The sequence below is a fragment of the Anas platyrhynchos genome, chromosome 3, assembly GCF_047663525.1.
Source record: "Anas platyrhynchos isolate ZD024472 breed Pekin duck chromosome 3, IASCAAS_PekinDuck_T2T, whole genome shotgun sequence".
In the NCBI taxonomy this organism is placed as follows: domain Eukaryota; kingdom Metazoa; phylum Chordata; class Aves; order Anseriformes; family Anatidae; genus Anas; species Anas platyrhynchos.
The window spans coordinates 79,106,355-79,131,222 of NC_092589.1; the positions used below are offsets into that span (position 1 = coordinate 79,106,355).

Here is a 24,868-nt window from a genome sequence, read left to right on the forward strand (position 1 = left end):
CTTCTGTTTTCTGTACTGTCCATCTTAATGGTTTAAAAAAGCAAAGTTTTGAATGTGTTACAGTTAAATATGTATTTTTCATCCTTTTTTTTTTTTTATCCTGGTGCTATGAATTCTAACCTTCTTGTGACTTTTTTAAAATTATCTCTGCAAATCAGTGTTTCCAAAAGCAAGATATTTTCACGTCTTTTGCCACTGAAAATCACTTGTTTTATCTGAACAAAACCAGAAACAATGACAAGTCTGTGAAGCAGTTTTATGATGCTACGTCATATTTACTGGAGTTATGATAACAGAAAGTCTGCTTAAGCAAATTAGCAATGTAATATGAATCCTTTTAGAATTACTCCTCTTATATACAATTTGTGCTTTATTAAAACTCAAATTCTACCATTCTTCCAATAAAATGAAGAAACGATAGGATGGGAAAATGAGTGCTGTTTGTTATGAGTAAATATGTCACAGTCTGATTCACTTATCTTTAAAAACGCAGTAAGCCTTATGTATCTTAAAGACAGAGATCATGATTTACATGCACACACAATATACATCATGATTGTGAGGAGTACAGTGAAAAGCATGACCACCATGCAAAAGCACGCATCAAATACAATTAGATTTGAATTCTGTTAAAAATACTGTACTTTTCTATTGCAAGATCTGCATATTTTGATGTACATGATGTCTGTCAAATGAAGTGTTTTTAGATATCCAGTTGTTGGGGTGGAGCCTTGCAAAGTAATTTTAGATTGGTATTTTCCTTTCTGTTCTTTGCAGTAGGAAATGATTCATCTTCAACCATGCTGTTGTGTGCAAGAAACTGTCCTTTTTTACATAAAAAATAAGTTTAAAAAAGACTTTAAGATATTTAAGTGTATTTCAGTCTCTTCTTCATATTCTGTGAGTTTGTTAAATTATAAGGACAAAGCCAGATTCATAACAAATCTGAAAAGCCTGCTGTTTGTGGACACTGTACATGTCAGATTGTGTCTTCTACTATCCCATACATCACAGCAGTGATAATAGAAGGAGTACTTTTAGTCAGAATAATCATGTTTCTTTCAAAAGAGGAAGCTCAGACAACATTATTAGAAGTATTGTTTAGTGATCATTCTCTTTCTCTATGATTGATTGTTGTGTTTTCTTTCACTCTGCAAGATTAATGTTGTTTTTCGTTGCTTTTAGAGATGGTAATGGATGACTTTTATAGATTAATAATATCTTGTAACAGCCTGCTTTTGATCTCTCATTATTTTTGAAGTCTTAAACATATCTTCATGGGGTCTTCCTGTAGTTTCCACCCAGCAATTTTTTTTTTCTTCTAATTAAATATAAACTTAAAAAAGTTTGTGAAAACTACTACTTAGGAATCTGCTTAATTAGACACCTTATTTTACGACATATGTATTTTGAGTATTAACACAAGTTATTTTCTCAAGAAAAATTGCATCTCACCTGTAATAGGATGTTTCTCAAAGTCAGGGTATTTCCACATCAACACTTTTTTACCTTTTTTTTTTTTTTAACTCAAAACAAGTTCTTAAAACTGTCTCATGGCTGTGCAAGTGATATGATAACATATAGAAAACAAGTAAGGTGTTCTCTGAGGCTCTTGTTTTGTGGACTGAGAGCCCACAGATATCTGGAGAGACATTTCTAGTTTAATACAGTCAGCTGCTCCTCATCCTTTTCAGTCTGCCAAATTAAATACATTAAACACAATTTGAAAGCTATTTAATGTTTTCCTGCATGGAATGTGTGTGTGAGTAGTTGCTGAGGTGGCCACAGCGTTGTTAGAAATATGAGTGGAAGGCAAAGGCACTGCCTCTTTGTATGATGAGATCAATGCACACAGTAGGGTCAACGTGTGCTGACTGCAGTAGCGTTACATACCAAGGTTAGTTAATTTTTCTGCTGGGCTGTAAGAGAATGCCCTTTCTTAAGCTTTACTGTACTTTTCCTAAAAATGCTTCACTTGTGTTGAAGCCTGTAATATATTGAAACAATCTGGTACTTTTACTTGGCCGAATTGTAAATAGACTTAAAATTTTCTTGGGGCTGTTTCTAAGGGAATGAGACAGTTGCTGTTGTTACTCTTGGATTATCTACTCAACACGTTTCCTCTTTAGGCTTTTGTTGTTGTTGTTTTGGGATTGTACATTGCTTTGGGATTTCTTGGTTCTTTTTCAACAGGATGTCTTGTAAAGAACTGGGCAGCAATACTGGCCACTTCCAAAGCACAGCAACTCCTGTTCCGCATCATAGATTGCTTGCTGCTGCCCCACTCTGTGCTCCAGCAGGACAAAGAGCTGCCTGCAGCTTTGCTGTCTGCCATTCAGGAAAGCCTACCTCTTTATCTTCAGGTAAATATCTGAACTCTATTACCAGCAAACATAGCTTTAGGAAGAGATTCATACAGCAGAGGAGGTGTTGTTTTGTTTTGTTTTTTCCCCTAATCAAAACAAGCATTGACAGAATATAAAGAAGCAGCAAGAGGAGATTTTTCTTCTTGTGGAAGTGGAAGGAAAAATGCCACCCCATTGGCTTTCCTCTTATTGCATGCAGCTACGCTGTGCTACCTTCCTGAGTTGCCAGTCTGCTTGCTGTATATAGAGAGGCTCTTAGCCAGCCTGCTGTTTGCACTGTCTCTGATGTAAGAGATTTCTGAAACAGCGGATGAAATAATCATAATATGTAGCGAGACACTTGTTGAGATGACAGAGCAAACAAATGTTTTAAATCATCCTTGACTTTGCTAACTCTAGATAATTAAAGATGAGCCATTCTGCGTAGTTTGTGTTGCTCTTAGTAACAAAAGACAAGCCTCTGCATATCATGGCACTGTTTTATCTTAATAGTTTGAGGATGTTTTGCTGAATCAAATGCTTTTCCTACTGTTTATGCTTACATGTGTAAAGCCTAGTGTCATGTTACTCGTCTCATTCTCCCCTCAGCTTACCTATCACTCTTGAAACTCTGCAAGGCTTGGTGAAGCTGTAGAGAGAGATTAGTTCCTATGGGTGAGGAAAATGTTGTATTTTTAAAATAAATAAGTTGGTTTATTTTACCTTGTAAATCCTTGCAACTTTTTTGCTTGTTTTTTCCCTTCACTCTTAAAATTCATTTTGCTTGCCATTTTTTACTGATTACATACCACATCATATTGTGAAATAATACAGTGGTGACATTGTAAACATCCCTTGGATTTATTCCTTTTTTCAAAAGTTGCATTGTGATTGATGGCCTGTCATATGGAAATGAATATGATTATATAATGATGTGCAGAATATGACTTGCTTTGCTGCTCTGTAGGTATTTTCAGAAGCTATATACATGTAGGACCATCTGGACACTGATATTACTACAGAGTGTGACTGTCTGCTTGCTAATTTAGTATTTTAGTCAGAGAGCACTCTTTCTCTGTAGTCTGCACATACGGATGTAGTTTTAAGATAAAGCCACTCAAGTTGGTTCTGAAGTCCTAGTGTTGTGGACCTTTGTGTCCTGTTTTCTCTGCCAGTCTCTGACTTTCTGACCTCACTGTGGGACTCTTCAGCAATCTGCTGCTTAGTCCGTGTGCTTTCAGGCTAAGCTAGATGATCTTGGTGACTCAGTAGTTTATTTTACATAATGGCGTTTCTAGAAAACTAGCAATTTTTTAATTTGATAAAGACTTGGGGAAAGAAGACAAAGAGGAGAAACCTATTTCAATATAGAACTTTTACATTTTATTATTTGTTCGTACTTACACAGTTCCAGCATTTTAAAATGCTACAGACCTCTTCATTAATTCAGAAATATTTCCTTCCCCTTTGTTTGGGAAAGTGGAAAAATGCCCACTTAGAGCCAACTCAAAATGGAAAATATTTCAGTATCAGTTCCAAAACTGATTTTCTTAGGGCTGCTTCTGAGCTCCTTTGAGATCAAATGGATGCTGGGGACTCTGACTTCTCAAGTAATCGTTTCACAGTTGGCTTAAGCCAAGTTGGCTTGAGGGTGAATTCCTTCCCTTTCACCCCATGTGCATTCCCATTTAATTTGCTTAATGATTTTGCTAAATGTGTGAGCTGATGCAACTGGTAACTAGCCTCAAATAAATAAATAAATAAATAAATAAATAAATAAATAAATAAGGAAAGTCAGAAAAGTGATAAAATAATATATATGGAAGGGAAAGCATGTAACTACAGTAGGAGAAAAGACAGAGAAACTGTATGCTCTGGGAGTAACTCAATCTTGAATAACTTAACTGGTGAATAAGTAATCAGCCTCTCCTTAGGAGGCTGCCCTATGTCTGGTGTCCATTCACGGGGGTGGAACAGTGATATTGTATTGCAGGAGCCCTAGTTCTCCCTAATGATAAACAAACAATGTTTCTGTCCCTGTTAATACTGTAGCTTACAGCATAATCCTTGGCCAGTTACATGGAAATAAAGAAACAGGAGTTTGGAGACCATACAGAATAACTTCTTATACATGCAAATTCTTTATACATCATCAAAGCATAAAAGCTTTTATGTAGCATTGCTAATCAGAGTTGTCATCATCATCGTGTCCATCCGTCCCCCCCCCCCAGTCTTCTGAAAAGTTTAAGGTTCCATTTCAATCTTTTCTTCTTGTCCTGAATTCTCCCTCTTCGGCACCTTTAGTGTGGGCTCTGCCTCTTTTGTTGGGAGAAAACAAAACAAAACAAAACAAATAAAATAAAATAAAAACACAAAACAAAACAATTCAGATCTTGGAAAATGTATCAGTTTGCAAACAGTGATACTTCCAAAAGTTTTCAATAACTAGTCTTACGGTGATTTACTTGATCCTTTTATGTAGATTTTGAAAAGGTTTTGAAATCAGTCTTTGTAGCAGGTAGTTAATTTCAGATATTCATTGATGCAATGGTTTTATGAAATGCTTTAGAATTTTGGAACTGAATACAAATAAGTAAAATTCCCCAAAACATCACATACCCCGTGTAATGGTAATGCAACTGGCCAAACAACTTGGAATGCAGGATTAAAAGCAAGGACAATGTTGTCACTAAGAAAGACCATCACCTTTGTTTATCACTCTGTAATGGCAGAGGCCAATTTTGTATCTTTTAGGATAAAATATTAAGCTCCACTTTATTTCCTGGGACCTTAAGCTCTTGGGACCCAGGAGTTGAACTTGATGATCCTTGTGGGTCCCTTCCAACTCGGATATTCTGATGCCATGATCAGCACAGTTGGAATGGTTTATTACTACCATCAGCATTCATCAAAACTGACTGTGTCCTACCCTCTGTCACTCCCTCCCATAAAATCCTGCAGTTTTATTTTTATTCAAATTTACAGTCTTTGTGTAATTTTACACAAGCACAAATTGTCAAGTGCACTAATTAAGACTTGACATTGTGTCTCTCTCTCCTCAGTTCAGACTGACTGTATTTAGTTGTGTTTGTGTTTCCTGCATGTATAAATTCGGGCTGTACGGCTGCGCTTTTGGTAGTTACTGTGCCACTGGCTTACTAGCCTGTTCTCCACTAGACTTTGAACTTACCAGGAAGTTTCCTTCAAACTTTCTCACTGATGCTTTGCAACTCTTAAACTGGTATTTTTTTCTTGCCCAAAGATTTACTTACCATATGGACATTATTTCTTTCATGTGCATCATCTATTTGGATAATGTTTGATGACCTAGGAAAGATTTTCACAGAATCATAGGATGGTTTGGGTTGGAAGGGACCTTAAAGATCACCTAGTTCCAACCCTTTGCTATGGGCAGGAACACCTTCCACTAGGCCAGGTTGGATTATAATATCAAAGCTGTCTTTGTAGTTGTTTGAATGGCAAATTTCATGAAGAACAAGAATGAACAACCTTTTTATAATTTTATGGAGCTGTTTATAATTTTGTGATAATGATGTGTGTAAAATCTAACATTTGGTATTTGTCTTTGTTTAAAACAAATAAAAAGTAGCTGATTTCCGTGATAGCAGATTGTTGAAACCTACTACAAGAAATTTCCAACCAGTTGAGATTGCTCTATGATTTCTTGGAGAATGGTTTGGGGGAAATTTGATAGATGTTTACCAGTAATACAGGAAAGAAGTGAAGCAGTGTACAGAACTTCAGTGAATAAATGGTAGTTTAAATACATCTTGAAGACTACGATGCGGTGCATGGAATAAGCATAATGTATATAATAATGGGGTAGATGAGATACACTGCTTGATATATCAATGTTTATCCTGTCAAAATACATAAAATGGTTTATTTCTATCTAAATACAGGAGAGTGGTGAAAGGTCTTCATTTTAAGGAGTGCTTGGCACATACATTTTCCAGTAATTTTAATGGGCCTGTGCAGGCTCAGCATTTGTCAGAGATCAGACCTTAAAAGCCCTGCTGCAAGACACATCTGTGGTCCAGTATTTGAGCAAGCTTATTAATACGTTTTGTGAATTATAGTATGTGTTTAATAGGAATTGTACAACATTAATTGGTGAGCAGCAGATTTATTCCAACAGCAGGACTGATATTATAAGTCATCATTAGGTAGCTTGGCATTTCTGCAGTGAATAGTTCCAGTAATCCATATTAATCGGTTCTTCGCTCTCCACAGGTGATTTACAGATATATGGATAAATCAGAAGAGAGGCAGCTCTGGCCACAAAAGGTTCCTGCAGTGAACACGCACGGGAACCGGTTGCCTTTCTGTTAAAAAGAGGAACAGATGTTGTCCTGCTCTGCTCCTCTTAAAATGTCTTTGTTTTTTGGTGTTTTTTTTTTTTTTTAATATTTTTTTAACCTCAGTAGATGGCTAAAGAACACAGTTAATAATAATAATAATAAAAGGCAGTGCTCTCAACTCTTTAATGTCCATCTGCTTTGTAGGGATTGTCCTAGGAGTCTGATGTGATTGATTTCAGATCTCTGGTCCAGGATCTCAGTCCAGTAGCATGTGTTTCTTTTCTCTGTCAGAAGGAAGCTACTGTTCACAGCTTCCTTCATCTCTGTTAATTACTGGTAGGATGTAAAAGAAGAAAGTACTATGTGATTTCCTTGTAATCATGTCCTTGGCCAGCGCTGCCTAGGGTATTTGCCGTTGTACTTGGAGGTTTGCATCTACAGTGCAATGTTAGTAATTTATCCCTTGTGCTACTTGGAATATGACGTCCAGCTTTGTACAGGTCTGTTTTCCACACTTTGAAAGAAAAAGGAGGGCCCCAAAATAAAGAACACGCTGAGCTAAGTCAGTGGGCCTTCGTGTCCAAAAGAGAAAACCAAGTTCACCTCCAGAAATTTTGGGGGAACTACAGAAGTGTTGGTGCATAAAAGTCTGATTCTTGCCTGAAGAGCTTTGATACAGTAGGTGTTCCCTTCATGTGTAGAGACTGATTCATGGATTTGTTTAGCTTATAGAAGTCTTTTTGTTTAGTTTGGTTTGTGAGTGTTTTTCTGGCTACCTGCAAAATGGAAGGTGATTTTTCTTTGCTGTTCCCAGCTGGAAAAAAGAGTTAGTATCTTGGAAGCCTTTAGTGCTGAACTTGTAAACTCCTTTCTGAAGTAAGAAAAAAAGATGAAGATCCTCCTTACTGAGAAGAGATTTTGGTATTGCAGTGTGGTTTTAAAAATTAAGCTTTTTTTGAGAGGCACCATCTCTGCCTGACCCACCAAAAATGAACCTACAGAACAAATAGGTTTTCTGTGTTTTTAAACACTACTTAAGTTAACAGTTCTCCTTATTAGGCATCAAGGGCACTCTTTATCTTCATCAGATAACTGATGAAGAAGTATCTTTCATGACTTCTGTCCTTCCCCACCCCAGCAAACAAGACTTCTCTCTCAAAACATTTAGATGTAGAGTTTAGTGATATGGTTTAGTGGAGGACTGGCTAGTGTTTGGTCAGAGGTTGGACTAGGTGATCTTGGAGGTCTCTTCCAACCTAGATGATTCTGTGATTCTGTGATAATGGCATTCATCCCAAAGGCCAGCGGCAATCTTTACTTTACACAGAATCCTTGATCAGTAATGCGTGTGACAGGGTGTTGTTTTTAAATTTAATCCTTTCCTACTTTTCCAGATTACTTCTGTAAACATTCCACACCTAAAAATTCAGAATCAGTTTGCTTCAACTTAAAAATGGAAGTGCTCTTATGAATGGTCAGGCTAGACTTGATCCATCTTCAAGTGAAACTGCTATGGGAGTTGATTCAGAGATTTCACTTCTAATATTTCTTGTTTGTATTCCACCTGTCAACTATCTTTAAGTTCATTTCTTAAGAATAGCAACTTACATGTATTTAATAACTGATTTCACCCCTCTTTTCTTGATACTATGTGACGTTTGTTGCTCCTCAATTTGAAGACTTGTCTCATTTTAGTGATTACCATTATTAGTTCTCCACAAGTGTTATGTTCTTTGATGTATTCTTACAGGTATTCTCTGTAAGGTTATGTTGTTCTTTTGTGACCCTTTTATCAGCTAGATTAATACACCTTCTCATATGTTTTTTGTCATGTTGAAATAGTCTAGAGACTTAAAGAATGCCAGCTCTAGTTATGGGATTATGGAATATTTTTCTTTTTGTGCTGGAGAAAGGACAGCTCTATAGAGGCAACTCTTCTATATGCTTGCTGCAATGTCTAATTGAGAACATCAAACGCTCAAGCTTACAAAGTAGATGATCTGTAGCAGTCTTTCTGAGCCTTCTACTTGCCAAGCAGTGTGTTTTTAAAAATTCTGATATAGCAGCAGCTGCCTTTTACTACGAAATTTTGCTGTATGTACACAAAACACTGAGACAGTCTGAATTGCTTATCAAAGTCCTGGTTCAGGCAATGTGGCTTCTATCCCTGGGACACACCACAATTCCCAGGGAGCTCCAGAGGCACATGAACTTCAACCCCTGACAAACGTGTCTGTGTTCAGGAGGGATGCCTACAGTAAATCTTGAGGCAGGCCTTGAAGTGCCTCATTTCTTGAAATCCCATCTTCCTTGTATTTGCATACTATGGAACCTAAATCTGGAACTCCTCATTTCACAAAAGTGCCAAAAAGACTCTCAGTGATGTCTCAGCATGTTTGTTTGTTTGTTTTTCTGAAAGAATTGTTTTGTTATGTTCATGTGGACAGCTATAGACCAAAATCTTTTTGGGAAGAAGCTCCTCTGCAAAAAGCAACGGGAAATGCTCATTGTCAGTAGCTCAGGAACAAAAGCAGCTTTCAAGTATCTCTGAATTTTCTACCTTAATGTATGAATGAATAGTTCAAGACTCTTAGGGACATTAGCTTGCCTCAATAACTGTCAATGTTCAGGCAGATATCCTACCAAAAGTGGAGTCTGGATTGCAAACATATGGACTGCAGTGCTAATGGAAGCTTGAAGTACTGTTGAAGTTGCTGTCTAGGGATCTCTGTGCTTGAACTTCTTTTATGTCATTGTTCCTGTTGGACAAAACTATTGTGAAAACTGCATTCTGAAGAGACTTCTACTTGTACTCCTTACTGTGACCCTTGTGATAGGAGACAATTGGGCTTTTTTTTCCCTTAGTGATTCATTCTTCTTCCTTTCAGTAACCAAAAGAATGGGAAGTGAATTCTTAACTTTATCTCACATAAACTTTTACAAATAAGAAAGATATTCCCTTCCCACAGGTGAAACTTGTATGTTTTATAACTATGGGTAGTGTTCACATAGAAACTTGCCTAGACAACACCTACTTTCGTTATAGATCTTTCTCTGGCATCAATATAGCTTATATTGGATAAGTCACACCAGTTTTAGCCTTATTGTAAACAGATTTAAAAAAAAATCTTTAAATCCCTTACAAATGGTGTCTAATTTACTCTAACTTGTTCGTGCTATCAGCAAATTTTTTTTCTTGTCAGACTGCTATTCCTATCTTCATTAGACCACACATGTAGTTGAAAAAGAAATGAGGAGCTTTGGGGCACAAAAAGCCTTTCTCAGGTCTGAAATGCCAAGGTTTTCTTTCAGATTTGAAAGGAAGATTGTATGCCCCAAAGATCATCTTCCAAGTATATTAGTTCATCCAGTAGGAAGACTTCTTCTCCTTTGTAAGCCATGACTTGACATTTTATCCATAGACTGTCATAGGTGTAGCAAGTTGTTGATATTTACTTGTCATGCGGTAGGTTACCTGTACAGTAGTAATTTACATGCAGTGTATAAGGAGTTATTTACCTTTCTGTTGTTGAACTTACTCAGTAGTAGTTAGACTTACTCAATTTCTTTCTCTTTCTTTCACAGGGCCTATCCTTTATATGTTGCCAGACCCAAACTCAGGGGGCCTATTTAAATCAACTGCTTGGGAGCATTATTCAGCATTATTTTGGACGATTTCTCCCTTCTTCACCAACTGCACTTGGAGTTGGACAGCATCCTTTGCTGACTGCTTTATGCAGCTCCATTACAGTCCCCCAGATGCTCCGTCTACGGAAGACCACTCTGCATGTCATAAAGTAAGGCCCAGTGAAGAACAAAACATCACTTACTCAGATTTCACAAACAGCTAATGAGAAAGGGAATGTCACTGTTGTTTTCTCATAATCATAATGTTGTTTTCTCATTTCTCATAACTGATAGTTATGCTGGGTAGGGAGCCAAGGAAGGGCAAAGCATATAGAGCAGGAAGGTAAAACTGAGATTTGGAAACCAGTGAGAGAGTCACTGAGGATGGAGGTCCTAGACTATAATAAAAAATATCTCATATGGCCACATGAAAAGCAAGCATGTTTCCTAAAACATCGCACTCCAATATACCTCATCATATGGTTGTATCTCGGGCTGTATCTAGGGTCACAGAGTCAGTTGTCACAGCTGCCTGTGCATGGGAGGATGAGGTGCTCTTGCGAGTGTCAGAATATACATAGATGTGCCAGCTACCCAGGGGAAGTAAAGATTTTGGGGTGTGGGAAAACAGAGATGTAAAGATACAGTCTGCATTTTTTTCTTCATGTTGGGAGAAAAATTACTCCCCCCTCAAATATAAGATGATTGCCTATATCTGAGGTAAATTTATTTTTCTTTGTTAAAGAGTGTGTGTACACGTTGATTAAAAGAATATCGGTGTTGAATGTAGGTAAATATGGTAGGCAATGTTGTAAGTAAAGCCTATATTATCACGTATTAAGGGAGTGAATTAAGATTTCACAGTCTTCTGACATTTTTTATGAACTTATGAATACTCAAACTTTGTCATCTTAATAAAGTTATTTGTGAATGTGTGCATGCATGTGTGAATTTTAAGCTTGATAGTGGAAGGAAAGTTCTGAAAGTGTAATGGCACTTGGTGACTTGTAAGACATGAAACATTTCTTAGCTATCTGGGAAGAATATCTTAGAACGGAACAGCAGCCTGATTTATAAACTGTTGGGTGGTCAGGAGACAGTCACTAGGTCCACAGATAAATACATTCAAAGTTCATTGGCCTTTTTACCATACAAAAGTTAACAAATATCTTGCTGCTGCACAGAGAAAATTGAACCAGAGTGTATTATCTAGGTCAGAGAATCATTTGAGTGGAAGCATATGCTACCCACCCCCAAAAAATAGTCGGCAATTCCCATAGTAAGTTAATGGGATAGGAGATTTCAGAGATACTAACGGAAGACCACATGATGCAAAGGATATAGAAGTGTTACAATTTTTATTTTGTAAGTTATGTCAATGTGCATTCAAATATTCAGATCTTTTAAAGTCAGTTTTATTTGAAAGTGTAAATTTGTATGTGTGCCTTATAAAATTTTTTAACAAGGATAACAGTTTTTAATTGATGCGTTGCTCAGCAGACAAATTTGCTAGTTTGGGTAGCTAAGGGTAATTACTATTAAATATCTAAACAGTTATTTTGAAGGTTCTGGGAGTGCTCTTGTTAACTGATGAAGAAATGTTGTGTTCTATTTACCTGCACCCTTCTCTCCTGGATGTTCCAAAGTAACAGTCATTGTCTTCAGTTTTCAGCAAAGTTGTTTGTAATGTCAAATCAACAGTTGTTCAATCTTGCATCACTTTTTTTTGGAAAAATATATTTTTTTAAAAAAAGTAAAAATTAAAAAAGTAATTAAAATTGGGACAGCCAATGTCAGCAATGTCAAAACTTGTTCTTGTTGCAGACTGACAGGTTACCTTTTTTTTTGTGACCAGTTTTGTACTGGAGACGATTATGTTAACTCTGAGGGAGCAAAAGCAGAGATTCACAGAATCACAGAATCACGGAATTGAAGGGGTTGGAAGGGACCTTGAAAGATCATCGGGTCCAACCAGATTGTTCTGTTTCAACATACCATTGACAAAAGTAACAGTACCAGTAGCGACAGAGGAGCTGTTACCACAAGTTGAATTGTGAACTGACAATAGCACATAAAGCTAAATAAAGTAATTGAAAAACAGCTATATTTTGGATGTTGTTTTGAATCCTACTTTTATTCAGTTATTTTACGCAGCTTTAACTTTTATAGTCACACTTGGCTTTTAAACTATAATTATGACTGCTATTTTTTAGTTCCCTCAACAGAAGAGTCAAAAGGCATCACTGTCCTTTGATAAATTGGGAGCCATTTCTAAGACTAAGATAAATAGAAGCCATTAGCAGAGTCTAGATAAAGATAGAAATCTATGTAACAGGCCTCCCGCTGAAATATCACAATGTTATTTTCAAGTACGTGGTGCTTGCACTGAATGAAAGACAAATGAAAGAAAAATAAAATAAAACAACTCAGACTATGTTTTGGTTTGCTTTGTCTTCCCAGTGAGAACTATCTGCAGTTCAAAGGCAGTGTTCCGCCTCCTCGCTTGGCCTCGGTTCTTGCTTTCATTCTTGAAGTGCTTCAGCGAACGCAGACCACTGCACAGTGTGACGTCGGCTTGGTTCTCCCGGCTGTGTTGAAATGCTTGGTGCTGGTTAATGAGCTGCAAGGTGAGCCCCTTCTTTGCTTTTAATACGTCTCTCTACACCTGTATGACTTTTATACTGGCTGAGCATCCTTCATCCCAATGTGCAAGTTTTCCATGGCTTTTAGATGAGGAGAATGAGGTGCATTAGCCAGATAAACTGGACAAGCTTTGGCTGGTCATTAAGTAGGCTGGGACTTATGTCTCCAAGACAGGAGTTCTGCTCTCAGACTCATGTGCTGTTCTCTGATGAACTCATGATCGGTTTGTCAGGAATCTGAAGAGCATTTCCATTCTCCCATACTTCCCAGCTCATTTCTCCCAGACTTTGTAACTGTGGAAGTTTTCTTGCACCTAAAGCTTTTAGCCCAAATTAGTCTAGTACATGTTCTCCGCGTAGAGGCATCAGAAAGCAACCCGCTACTTTTGATCCATTTATGAAGGGATCTTTGAGTCTCCTTTTCTTTCAGCACGTTCCGATTGGTAGTGATAACTTCATTTTTAGCTTCCTAAAAAATGAAGTACTGTGTTCACCCCACAGTTGTATACTGAATGTGAATGTGAATGTGCCAACAATTTCCACTCCTTGCTGCCAGTAGAGGTATTAGGCAACGTGGGGATTTACCTCTGACTTCTCCAGAAAATTTTGGCTAATAAAGCAATTTTTGATTCTGTTCTGTGAAAGTTTCAAGGACAAGATATGCTCGGGTTAGCTGAATTAGCACACACCTTTCTCCCCACTTCTGCTATCATAGCCATATCTGTCTGAAGCTGAAAGTACCCACTTTGCAGTGTGCTGTGGGGTAGAGTGAGCTGAATGTCCCATGCTGATGTAGCCATCAACACACTGCCTGCCTAGACAGGATTCCACTATGCCCTTGTAGAGAAGCTGTTGCAGCTCAGCTCCACCATTACAAAGGAAGAGCTGTATCTTGCATCTTGAATATTTGGAAAAAAATAAATGGAAGAAACTAGCGATTTTTGTTATTGTTGTCTGAAAAAAGCACAAACAGGTGGAATTCAGAACAATACCTACCACTGAACATAAGGAGTAGATCTGTATAGCTCTGGGCAGGATATAATGCCATGACTGCTCTTCTTCTATTCAAATAGGAATGATTGAAGAATACAAACAAAACTTAAATTTAAATAAAATCCCTATTTCCACTAAGTGTATGTCTCTGCCCTGACTCAGAGACGATATTGTACTTAAAAATCTGTATGTTTAAAGAATAATGGTGGTGAAAATAGGACTTTTGCATAAATCTGTGATTCATTCTGTTCTTTATAGCCAATCTAACTAACTGCTCTAAGTCATTTCACTTGTATCAAAGTAAGATAAAAACCATTTTTTTCCTCATTTAAAAATTGTAATCTTCATGAAAGACATTCTCCAGATGGTCAGTTCAAGAGCTCTGTGTGAATCTTGTGATTTTTTTTTTTACAGTTAAAAAAATATCTACAGACATTGTGCAGTGCATGGTAGAAGGCTGCCAAGTGGGGTCAGGAGGAGAACATGCCACCCAGCTGACTTCTGTATTTAGGTAACTAGAAAATATGCCAATTGGCAGTGAATCTGCTGCAATCCAATTGACAGCAAACATGTTTTCTTTAAATAACTAATTATCTTTAACATACCACATTGTCTCTTGTTTATGGCACTTAAATTATGGTACTTTTGGCACTGGTTTTAAACGTTGCTTGGCCAAAGAGACAGAGCAAAAATATAGAGAATCATTATCTGTGTTTTCATGGATTAGGTACTGTTTTGAAAGGACTACAGTAGAGAGGTACACTGCTGCTGTAATGGGAAAATCTCCTCGTGAATGGTGATGCTGAGTATAAGGTCCTATGGGGGATGTGCATGCCTAATTTGAATTGTATATAATGGAGATCAAATCCTCATAAAACAAGTTTTGCTTTCTAGTTTATTAATTTCTATGACAAGTAAATAAAATTATTTTAATGTCAGTTATACTTATTCCATACATCTGCAACATCCTTCCTGTAGTGTCCTGTTCTTCATGTGGATACAGCAGAGCTAAGACCCAAAGACATTTTGCAAACCTGAACACTGGTGCTGTGTTGGGTTATATCTAGATGAAAGCTCCAGACACATTTTCTGAACTCCGTGTGTAATGCAGAGGCTTTGAGGTGTTTCACTCCAGTGGTGTAACTTCTCATTCAGATGTAATCTGTGCTCTTTAAAGACCTCAAGCCCTCAGGAAGATGAATGGATACGCTTCCACCCTGCTTAAGATCTAGTGGAGCTTTAGAAAGAAATGCTTATGTTGTTTCTGCAGATTTCAATCTAGATGTCTTGTCTTAATGGACTTTTTCATTTATTAAATAATAAATACATCTTTTAGTTTTCCATTCAGACAGCTGCAATACAAAGTAAAGTGCTCAGGAAGAAGTCAGCCCGACGAAACAGCAGCAGAATCTGACAATTTGCTTGAAAATAAATGTGTTTTTTTTTTTCCTCAGCATTAGCCTTCAAAACCATGGCTCTGTTTGGAGAAGGTATTCCATGTAGAGTATTTCAGTGTAACAATAGGAAAATTTCCATGCAGCCAGATTGCTTGTTCTGATTACTCTTCAGTTGTTCTTGGCATGTTCTCTGTATCTGGTTTTGACCTTGCATTAAATGCCTCTGTGTCCCCCTCAGGCAGTTTATCCAGGACTACATTGCAGTGTATGATCACCGGGTTTACAGCATATTAGAAGCAGTGGCAGTCTTGGATCAGACGTTAGTTACCAGCCTGATTCCCACAATGACACAGGCTCTGAAGGATTCAGAGCACAAACAAGGTCTTGGAAGAAATGCTGCACAAAGGTTTGTTTTTTGTTTAATGCTGCTTTTTGATAATGAATAGTAGGGTATATTCTCTTGAAAGAAAGCAATGTTAGACAGCAGTACAGATACTAAAAAATGAGTGATTTTTAAAAGTGTTCAAACAAAATCTACTTTGCTCATGCCTTTCATGATTTTAAGCCATGTTTGTTAAGTATCTTTAGAGATATTTTGACGCTAGGGCTACAGACCCACACAGAACAGAGCCAGGCTGCCTCTGTTCACTACACTCTATGTTATAAAGCATGCAGTGAAGAATTCCTGCCCCAATGAATTATCCTTAAGTAAGTACCTGTTTTAGATAACTTCATGGCTTAGATGTAAAATTACAGTTTAATCAGATATCATCTCAGATGCTTGGAAAGAAATATCTGTGGCTGAATTTTAAGAGTTCTTTTATATTATAAACTTCTGGGAGTTGTGGCTGTTCAGAAAAGGCCAGCCTCCTCTCCAACAGGCACAGCAGAATCACATTTTCTCCATTTGCCCCCTTGAGAACTAAGGACAGAAATATTTGACTTGTGAATCCATCTAGCCTTAGAAGCAAATGGCACAAGGTGAGCTACTCAGCACAGTTGGTGGCTTCTCTTGGTGCAGATGCAGCAGTGAACTTTTAGCAACCATATTAAATGTTGCTACAAAAATCGAGGCAGCTCTGCACCTAAGCCAAAAGGGCTCCTTCCATTACATCTCCTAACTGGAATGCAGGTTCTAGCAGGTCAAGGCCAGATCCTGGCTTCAGTGTCTGCGTTACACATACTGGTACCCCTCAAAGAGTAGATCCTTGTCACACCTCAGCCTGGGGAAGTTTGGATGTACAGGTACACTTTGGCAGGGCCTGGGTAGTTTAAAAACAAACAAAAACCAGTCATTTAAGAATGAAATTAATGGGATGGTAAAGGTTATTCAAGTAGTGCACATTGGCTATGTAATGAAAAATATTTAATTCATTTATAATTGTATTATTCCCTTTTTATTAGCTTGGTAGTCTAGTATCTCACATCACCGTGCCTGTAGCATGAGTCACAGAGAGATTTCCTATGCAGAAATCAGATAGCGAACACGGTGAAGTCTCATTGCAGATCTCCTCTAAGCCCTGGTTAACTCCATGTTTTAAAATAAAACAAAAATCTATTTCACAGCAGCTCCCTAAGGAAAGAGACTTCTAAGTATCTTCACAACACTTATAGCTGTAAATTATGCAACCCTCATTCTTCCTCCAACCCGGCCATGCTAAAAATTCACAGCAAACAAAGCTGTGGATAAATAGGGAAAGAAAAAGTTATTGTGGGTTCATATCCCAATGTGTTTGGAAATTATGTGCTTTTACTCCTCAGACGTGTGAAACTTTTAACTAACACATCACTTTTTTTTTGTTTTTCAACAGAGAAGCCTATAAAAGACTCTTATCTTACCTCTCAGAGGCTGGACAAAATGAGATACAAAAACTGGAAAATGAGACAGGTTAGCAGTATTGATGGTGATTGATCCTTTCCTCTGACAATGTTGATACCTAAAACTGCTCTGTACAATACAGTAGCCTAGTTTTTATCTTTACAACTGCAATCCATTTATCTTTTTTTTTTTTCAAGCTATGTATTAAATTTAATGATTTCTATGGTATTTGAATATTGTCATGCATCTGAAGAGTAACTGAATATACTGCTGAATGGTGATTAAGAGGTATGGCAAATTTATTACATGTCCAAATGTCTACATGAACAGAGCCTGTATTGCAACATACAAGGCAGGATTTAAAAAAAAAAATAATAAAATCAGAGTAATTACACAGAACTCAATTCACATTGAGACCTGACCCTCTTAACACTGTCCTTTTGAAAACCTTCAGTATATTCTTAAGAAAATTGTAGCTTTGTGACTTCTAATTTATTATGTTAGGAGAATGAGAAAAACTTATCTGTAGTACTGAGCTTTTTGAATGCAGTGCATTCACCAGTAGTTGGGCCAGTATGGTATATATTAAGAAAGGTCTTGTATATATGTTGCACAAAATGTATATAGCTGTCTTAACCTTCCGCCTGTATTAAAACATTAAAGTTTTTCAGTTTCCAGTGCAAAATCTCTTCTGTTGTGTTTGTGGGTAATAGAAGAAAACATAGGCTCAGATTTCCTGACTTCTTCCTTTTCAGTAATGTTTTAAAATTAACCCAGAATTTACAGGGATCCCATGTTGTTTTTTATTAGTCATGACACTGCTAATAACACATTTAACTTACAATTGGTATAAATAGTGTGAGAAAAGAGAAAGAGGACAGTAGACCTCTGAAGGAAATGCTTATTTGGGATATTTATTTCATTTGAAATAAATAGTATAGCAGTTACTTCTGTTTCCCTCAAAAGCTGGATTTATCAAGTATTTTGCTGCATTTTGGATTATCCTTTGGGTCTTTCCAGAAGGAGTCTAGCTCTAACTTTTTCTGTGTTTTTTCCAAAGTTCGCAGGAAACTTCCATTAATGCCTATGGAATTCAAATTTTTCACTCCCCACAGTAACCCATATTTTTGCAACCACTTACTGGACCCTAGGAATAGTAAGTTTTGCCTTAATGGCAGCACTGGTGAACAGGCTGCTTCGTTTTAACGTTATTCAGATTTTAACTTTATGATGTTAATGGGAAGGAAAGATTACTTTTGCGTCTCAAAAATGCCACCAAAAAAAATCTTGGTCAGAGCGACTTTACTTCCTTCATGGTAATTTTATCAAGTCCGAATAGATAATCTTTTTCCCTAAATCAGCTATCGTTACTTTGGATAATGCAATAACTAAAAGCCTCTTTAGGCTACTTAATAGTGCAGAACGTGAAGGTTCTTTTCATTATGAAAGTGACTTATTGAACTTGCATTGTAGCTTCTTGTAAGCTTCTCTACCTGGGAGGAGTTTTATTCATCTCAAGAGAATTGTACTTCTAAAAAGCTTTTAAAAAATAAATAAGTTTTCCGAGTAAGATTAATAGAGATGTCTCTTCAAAATTTGAGTCCTACCACCCAGATTACAGAACAGATGTCTGACTGTAGTATTACTTCCTGAAAGTAAAACCTTGCACCTGTAAAGGATGGAGCAGACACAACAAATCATTTAATGATGTGTTTAGCAGATTGTTAAAGACACATTTAATACTAGCTGTAGTGGTTGGAAGTTTCTGAAAAAGCAACAGAGTTTTATGCAAATGGTAACAGCTCAGTGCATAAGAAACTGATTTAAACAGTTTGGAAATTATCATTCTTCTCTGTCAGAAAGTTAATGTGAACAGAAATAAAGTATTTTGCATCATATTCATCAACCACTGCCAAATGGGCAATCTGGTTTGGTCTAATTATTTGGTATGGACGTTTGCAGATGTGACTGACAGTTTTGATAATATTAATGAGATGAAGGCTTGCAGAGTATTACTCTAGACTAACTTATCAAGTATACACCAAAACAGCAGTCCAAAATTAGTTAGAAAATAGAAGAAAGTGCTAAATTTAAGTACAGTATTAAAAAATGACTGATAACCACCACAAAACTAAACAAATGATGTATTATCTTAGACAATATGTTAGATAATTATATTAGACAATAATTGTTTTATGTGTCTTATTAGATGCTGTCCATATAAAGCTTAAATATTGCTTAGTGTATGGAGTAAACCTTTCTATATTATTTTTCATGCAGTTTGGTTTATAAAAAGTAAAAATGCCTACCTCCCTTGTACATGGGGAACTGCTAAAGCTAGAGCAGGAAATCCTGGAAAGCTTCAGCTTCTACACTGGTTGCTACCCCTGACAGGAGCAGGTCATCTGCACGTAGGTACAAAGGCTGCCTCTTCACTGTGCTTAATGAGTTGCAGGACAGAGCTTTGCTGCAAATCAGGTAAAGGGGATGTGAACAAAAGACTTCCACCTGCTGGTAAGCCTGCAGTATCCTTAGCCTCACTCAGAGGAAAGGAACTCAGCCCCTGCTGAGCTTTCTTCTTCTCCCTCCACCAAAGATTCAACCCCATGGTCATTTGTGAAATGGGTGGCCATCTTCTGAGGCATCTGCACTGGATCTTGTATGCAGAACAGGAAAAGTGTGAAAGCAGAGGCTTTCACTCAGAGATTCACGCTTTGATCTGTTCTGCCAGGGATCAGTATCCTGGTGGCATGGAGCTGGGTTTTTGTGGCAGCTGAAAATGTCACCTCAGGGTTTAGCCAGCAGATACTTCAGTGTGCTGCAATTTGGGCAGCAGCCAACAAGAATTTTTTTATCTCTCAGTGACTCCCTAGTCTTAAGCTTACTTAAGCGTCTTCCTTCCGAGCAGTTTTCCTGCCAGTATTTTTTGGGATGGAGGGGTTGTAAGCACTTATATTTGAACTGGAACGAGTAGGCATGGCTGATATTACTAGCAAGTCATACACCAACCTCAGAGACTCACTTAAGTGATCATCACCTCTGCAATGTGTTGGGACAGGCAATTTCAGACATCTGTTTTCAAGGCAATGTAGATAGAAATCTACAGGGAGCATCAGAGCAGAAATCCTCTGCAAACCAGGGGGTGTAGATGTGTCACTGTCTAACCCTGCATTAGATTTTGGAGTCTTTATTTCTCAGGAGAAATGGGCAGTGAGCTACCAGAAGCTTCCACTACCACTGTGCAGGTGTCTTTCTCTGCCAAGTCCCCTGTAGGGTCATCTGCCCTCCACTAAGTGATATAGATAACTGTTCTCCACTGAGTCTCAGGGGAGGATCCCTGCAAAGCTATTAAGCAAGGCTCCTGTGACAAGAATGTTGATAATTGGAAAACGGGGTCAAGCCTCAAATCTGAGATGATGTCTAGCAGATGAAGAAATTATGTCCTGAGATCACCTTCCCAGAGATGTATACCAAGCCTTACTCTGAATGTGTTAAGAGTGTTAATACAAGCTCATTGACTGCAGAGAAGACAAGAACTGCCACTCGGATGCTATCAGCCCCTGACAGTAGCAGCTGTGTCAATCAGTTGGTGAGGGGGAGCCACACTTCCAGAGGCATGCTAGAGCTTAAAGAAGGCATTTGCCAAAAGCAGCTTGAGCATTGTAAATTATTATTATTATTTTTAGGGGACAATTGCTCTTGCAAGCAATTTGTCCTGAAAGATGGCTTCAGAAGGCATACATGTTCCTTTCTTTTATCCAGTATTGCTATTATTTTACAACAACTGGAAGATTTTTGCTTATAATTATTCAAATTGTTTTAGAGGATAATGGGCATTTCTACTATCTTATGGAAAATACTGTGGTTGAGATCACACTGTCCATATGGCTGTAGACCTATGCAGGGGGAGCTTCACCAGTTTTACTGGCCTCCTTTAGATCAATGGCACGAATGTGACCTAATCCAAACTTCCCAGAACTTGTGAAATTACTGAAAATTAATAACATTTTACTTACTTAAAATAAGGAAAATTGGCTTCCTGGAGGAACTGTTCAGTTAGCACCTGGCCAACTGCATATTCTTAAGAGAAATTGGTGTAGTGGCCACTAACATTTAAGCTTTAAAGGAATAGTACAGCCTACTGTGCCTATCCATTTGTAAATCTGTGTGTTGGGTTTTTTAACAGGCTGGAGCATTTTGGCCCCAGTTCTCCAAACATTATTTAAAGACCTTATGACATATTTGCCTCTATGTTCAAAAGTTACCTTTCAGAAATAATCCATTATCCCAGTAGTATTTAGACAGGCAAATGCCATTGCCATTCTGCTTCTTTTACCCAACTTTTTGAGGCTTCTGTGGCCTCCCACAAGCTTGGAGCAAGAGTATTACTAAGGTTAGAGTTAATAATGAAATTCAGAAAGCCTTCACCAAACACTGAGGGTTAGTCCTGCTCCCCTTCTTCATATGAAAAGTTCATGGTATTAAGCCATTTTGAATGTTAATTACATCATGGCAGGATCAACATATTTCAATGGTGTGTTAGTAAAATATTAAATCTCCATAAGCTGTTTCTTCCCCAAAGCCTGCGTGGTCCATCCCCAATATCTTCTTTGTGTTTAGCAATGCTAATAGTGTTGACAAGAGCTCTCTTTAAAGTCCAGCCAGTGCGAGCCTTGTAGGCATTTTCTCCACTGATTTTAGGAGCTTGAGGACTACTGTGCCCTTTCAGCTCTCAATTCCTACATACTGGAAAAAGGAGTAGAAAGCATTTTGTTTTTCTATTATTCTCCCTGTTCCAGAATTCAGGATACTGATCACCTCTGACCCATCATTGTCCTTGTGGTGTGAAACAGATGTCCAGCACATCATGAACAATGGCAGGGAGAAGAAAGTCTGGTTTATCGTTCCTTTAGTAACCCTAAAATAACTGAAAAATGATGGAGGGAGAGACAGAAACCTTCTATTCAAAATTCACATGCAACTTCCATTAGTCCCACAAAGCTGTCCATCTATTTTATAAGAATTTCCCATTTTTTATTGTTATTAAAGAACAGGAACATGATAATTTAAATTATTCCTTGCTTTCATTTTCAATGACAAAAAAAAAATAGTGGGGGAAGGCACTTGTTTCAATAAAAGAGCCTCTGAAATAGAAAAATTTATGCCTTTTATGCTGGAATAGAGCAGCAGACCTGTGCAAAGAAAAAGGTTCTGCGTATCTTGTAATTGCACAGAAGAGGAGCTGCCAACAGCACATACTACTTACTACTAGTCATTTAAGGAACTTCTTTAACTGTCCACCTAAATGCAATGTATTTCCCTCAGGAAACTGAAAAGAGGTTTTATTGCACTCTGTTTTTCCTTCCCTCAGTAGCTTCAGAAAATTATGTATGCATGCGTATTTTCAGTTTAATCATATTTTATAATTTTTAACTATTACTTAAAACTCAAATTCAGTGTAATCAGCCCATCTGTTAGCAATGGTTATAAAATTATGTTGAAGATTAAAAATCTGATGCAGTGTCAATATGTCCTAGCATAATTAGGCTTGTTTTATGATGAATGACTAGGATATGGCTTTTGTCTACTTGAGCAGCATTGAAATGGTAACCCTTTTGTGGGCTCAATATACAAAACATAGAAGTACGTATAAAACAAAGCAGAACAACGAGTGCCTGGATCCTGCACTCACAGATGTGATGTCTTTGCAGGCCTTCATAATTACCAACAGATTAATTCCCTGTCAAAACCAAATTCAATGAATTGTTCAGTCCAGCAAACATTATCTCAGATATACAGTCATCCCTGTAAAATGTCACCCAAACAGGCATTAAAATTTTTGAGTTTGCTAGTCATCAGTTTTAGAAAGGGCCGACATGACGTGTATTGCACTGGCAGAAAAATTACCTCAGTTGCAAGGTTAAGAGCATTGCTAAAAATACTTGTTCTGTTCTTCAGTACGTTAAGTATTGCAACATAACCTAATCTACCCATAGTAAGAGTTAACATTTTAAGCATTTTAATTCTGGCATTACTGTGAAAAAACTATACATAACCATCTCTATTGAAAAAACATCATGTGGATATTTTTTCCCTTTAAAATGTGTCCTTCAAAAAAAAAAAAAAAAAAAAAAAGCTTAAATTTTGCGAAATTAAACTGTAGAAGCCCTTTACATAGTCTATGTGCTAAACTTCCTGCAAAGTCTTCCTCCGCTACAAACTCTGACTGCAGATGAAGTGTTTTAACCTTGCCCTCTTAATTTATTCTACATTCTAATTTTCAATAAACAGATGCCGCCTCCTTTCGCGCTTGTTTCCACATTGTTCCACATTCTGCCTGTGTTGTTTCTGCATGTGTGAATATTCAATTATCTATTTCTCCACGATTCTGTAACTGATCTACTAAATGTCTGTACAGGTTTGGGGGAGGGTAACCAGGGAAGGCAAAACTTAAGGAAAAAAAGAGTCACAAAAGTTTGAATTAGCTTAGGAGTCAGGTACTCTCCCTGAAAGCTAAGTTACAACGAAAACCATAAGTACCAACTAGAAATGCAAGGATTACAAACATGCTACTGCAGGGAAACAGACTAGCTGCACACTGGCTCATAACACATAAGCATTTCTTTGCTCAGCACTTGGGTGTGAAATGCTCAACAGAAACCAAAGGGGCAGAAGAAGCCGTTGGTGTTAGCGTCCTCTTGGTGCTGCTGCAGCATGTCAATATTGTGCAAGGCTGCTTCTGGAATCTGTCTTTTTGGACAAAAAGCACGAAGCAGCTGATTGCTATTGTGGTTATTTATAGCTAAGAATTGCTGATAAAACATCTTCGGACTCAAAGGTGAAGTGTGCCGTATAAAGGACAAAATTTTACTTTTCATGGGAATGACCCCAAAAAGGAGATCACAGGACAGGAGTAAAAGTACAAAGGCTCCTCATTACAGCTCTCAAGACCCTATGGCCCAGCAGCTTAGCTGCAGAAATGCACAGAACTGCACTGGCTTCCAAACTCACCAGTTTACAACTGCTGCTGCATTATTCAGCTGTAAAGGTACCTGTTTCCTGAAGCGCCTCCTGCGTTCTTGCTGGCTGTAACCTGCTCCATTACCTTGCACAATTTCCCAGCTGGGAACCTGAGTGAATTGTGCTGGCAGCTGCTTTCACACTGCGCTGGTCTGACTCCAGGAACAGAATGATCAAGCGTGGAAATATTCTTATTCTGGGCATCTTCAAGGCTCTGCAGAAAAACTGAGCTAAACTGCTGCTCTGAGGTATGTACCAAAAACGGTAGGCTGGGCAGAGATAGTGGTTGGGTTCAAAGGCTGATGGTTTCCAAAAATAGTACAAAATTAAGGAAAGATGAGGTAGGCATGGCACTCGTGCACAGGAGCCAGCAACTGGGTGCACTTTTAAGAGTCATGGGCACTAAATGTAAAACTGGCCAAGCAAGCACGTGCTGGTTCAGACCTCCAGGTCACTGAGCAGCCTTTGCCAGCAGGTCCCCTGCACAGTTTCATGCCGTCTGTGAAGCCAGCCTTGCTCTGCCACCCACCCCTGCTCCTCCCTAGCAAAGAATCCTCTCTGAGAGAAGAGCTGCTGCTGGCACCTGCCTGCTCTCTGCCTGCTCTCTGCCTGCTCTTTCACTGACACCCTTCTCTCTCCTTACCAGGTGATATAAAACCCACTTGCTCACCTTGCTGGAACTACGTGGCATTTTCTGAGTTCA

At 37.9% G+C, this 24,868-nt stretch overlaps 1 protein-coding gene across 2 annotated transcripts in view; it reads left to right on the forward strand.

Moving 5' to 3' along the window:
- MMS22L (MMS22 like, DNA repair protein) overlaps positions 1–19,122 on the forward strand; it is a 97,033-nt gene extending 77,911 nt beyond the window's left edge. For both annotated transcript variants that reach the window (XM_027454817.3, XM_027454818.3), the window contains exons 20-25: positions 2,194–2,363; positions 10,253–10,464; positions 12,755–12,921; positions 14,344–14,440; positions 15,565–15,732; positions 17,138–19,122. In XM_027454817.3, the coding sequence (XP_027310618.2) occupies positions 2,194–2,363; positions 10,253–10,464; positions 12,755–12,921; positions 14,344–14,440; positions 15,565–15,732; positions 17,138–17,219 (896 nt within the window). In that variant the 3' untranslated portion in view covers positions 17,220–19,122. The remainder of the gene's footprint in view (positions 1–2,193; positions 2,364–10,252; positions 10,465–12,754; positions 12,922–14,343; positions 14,441–15,564; positions 15,733–17,137) is intronic.
- The last annotated feature ends 5,746 nt before the right edge of the window (positions 19,123–24,868 follow it).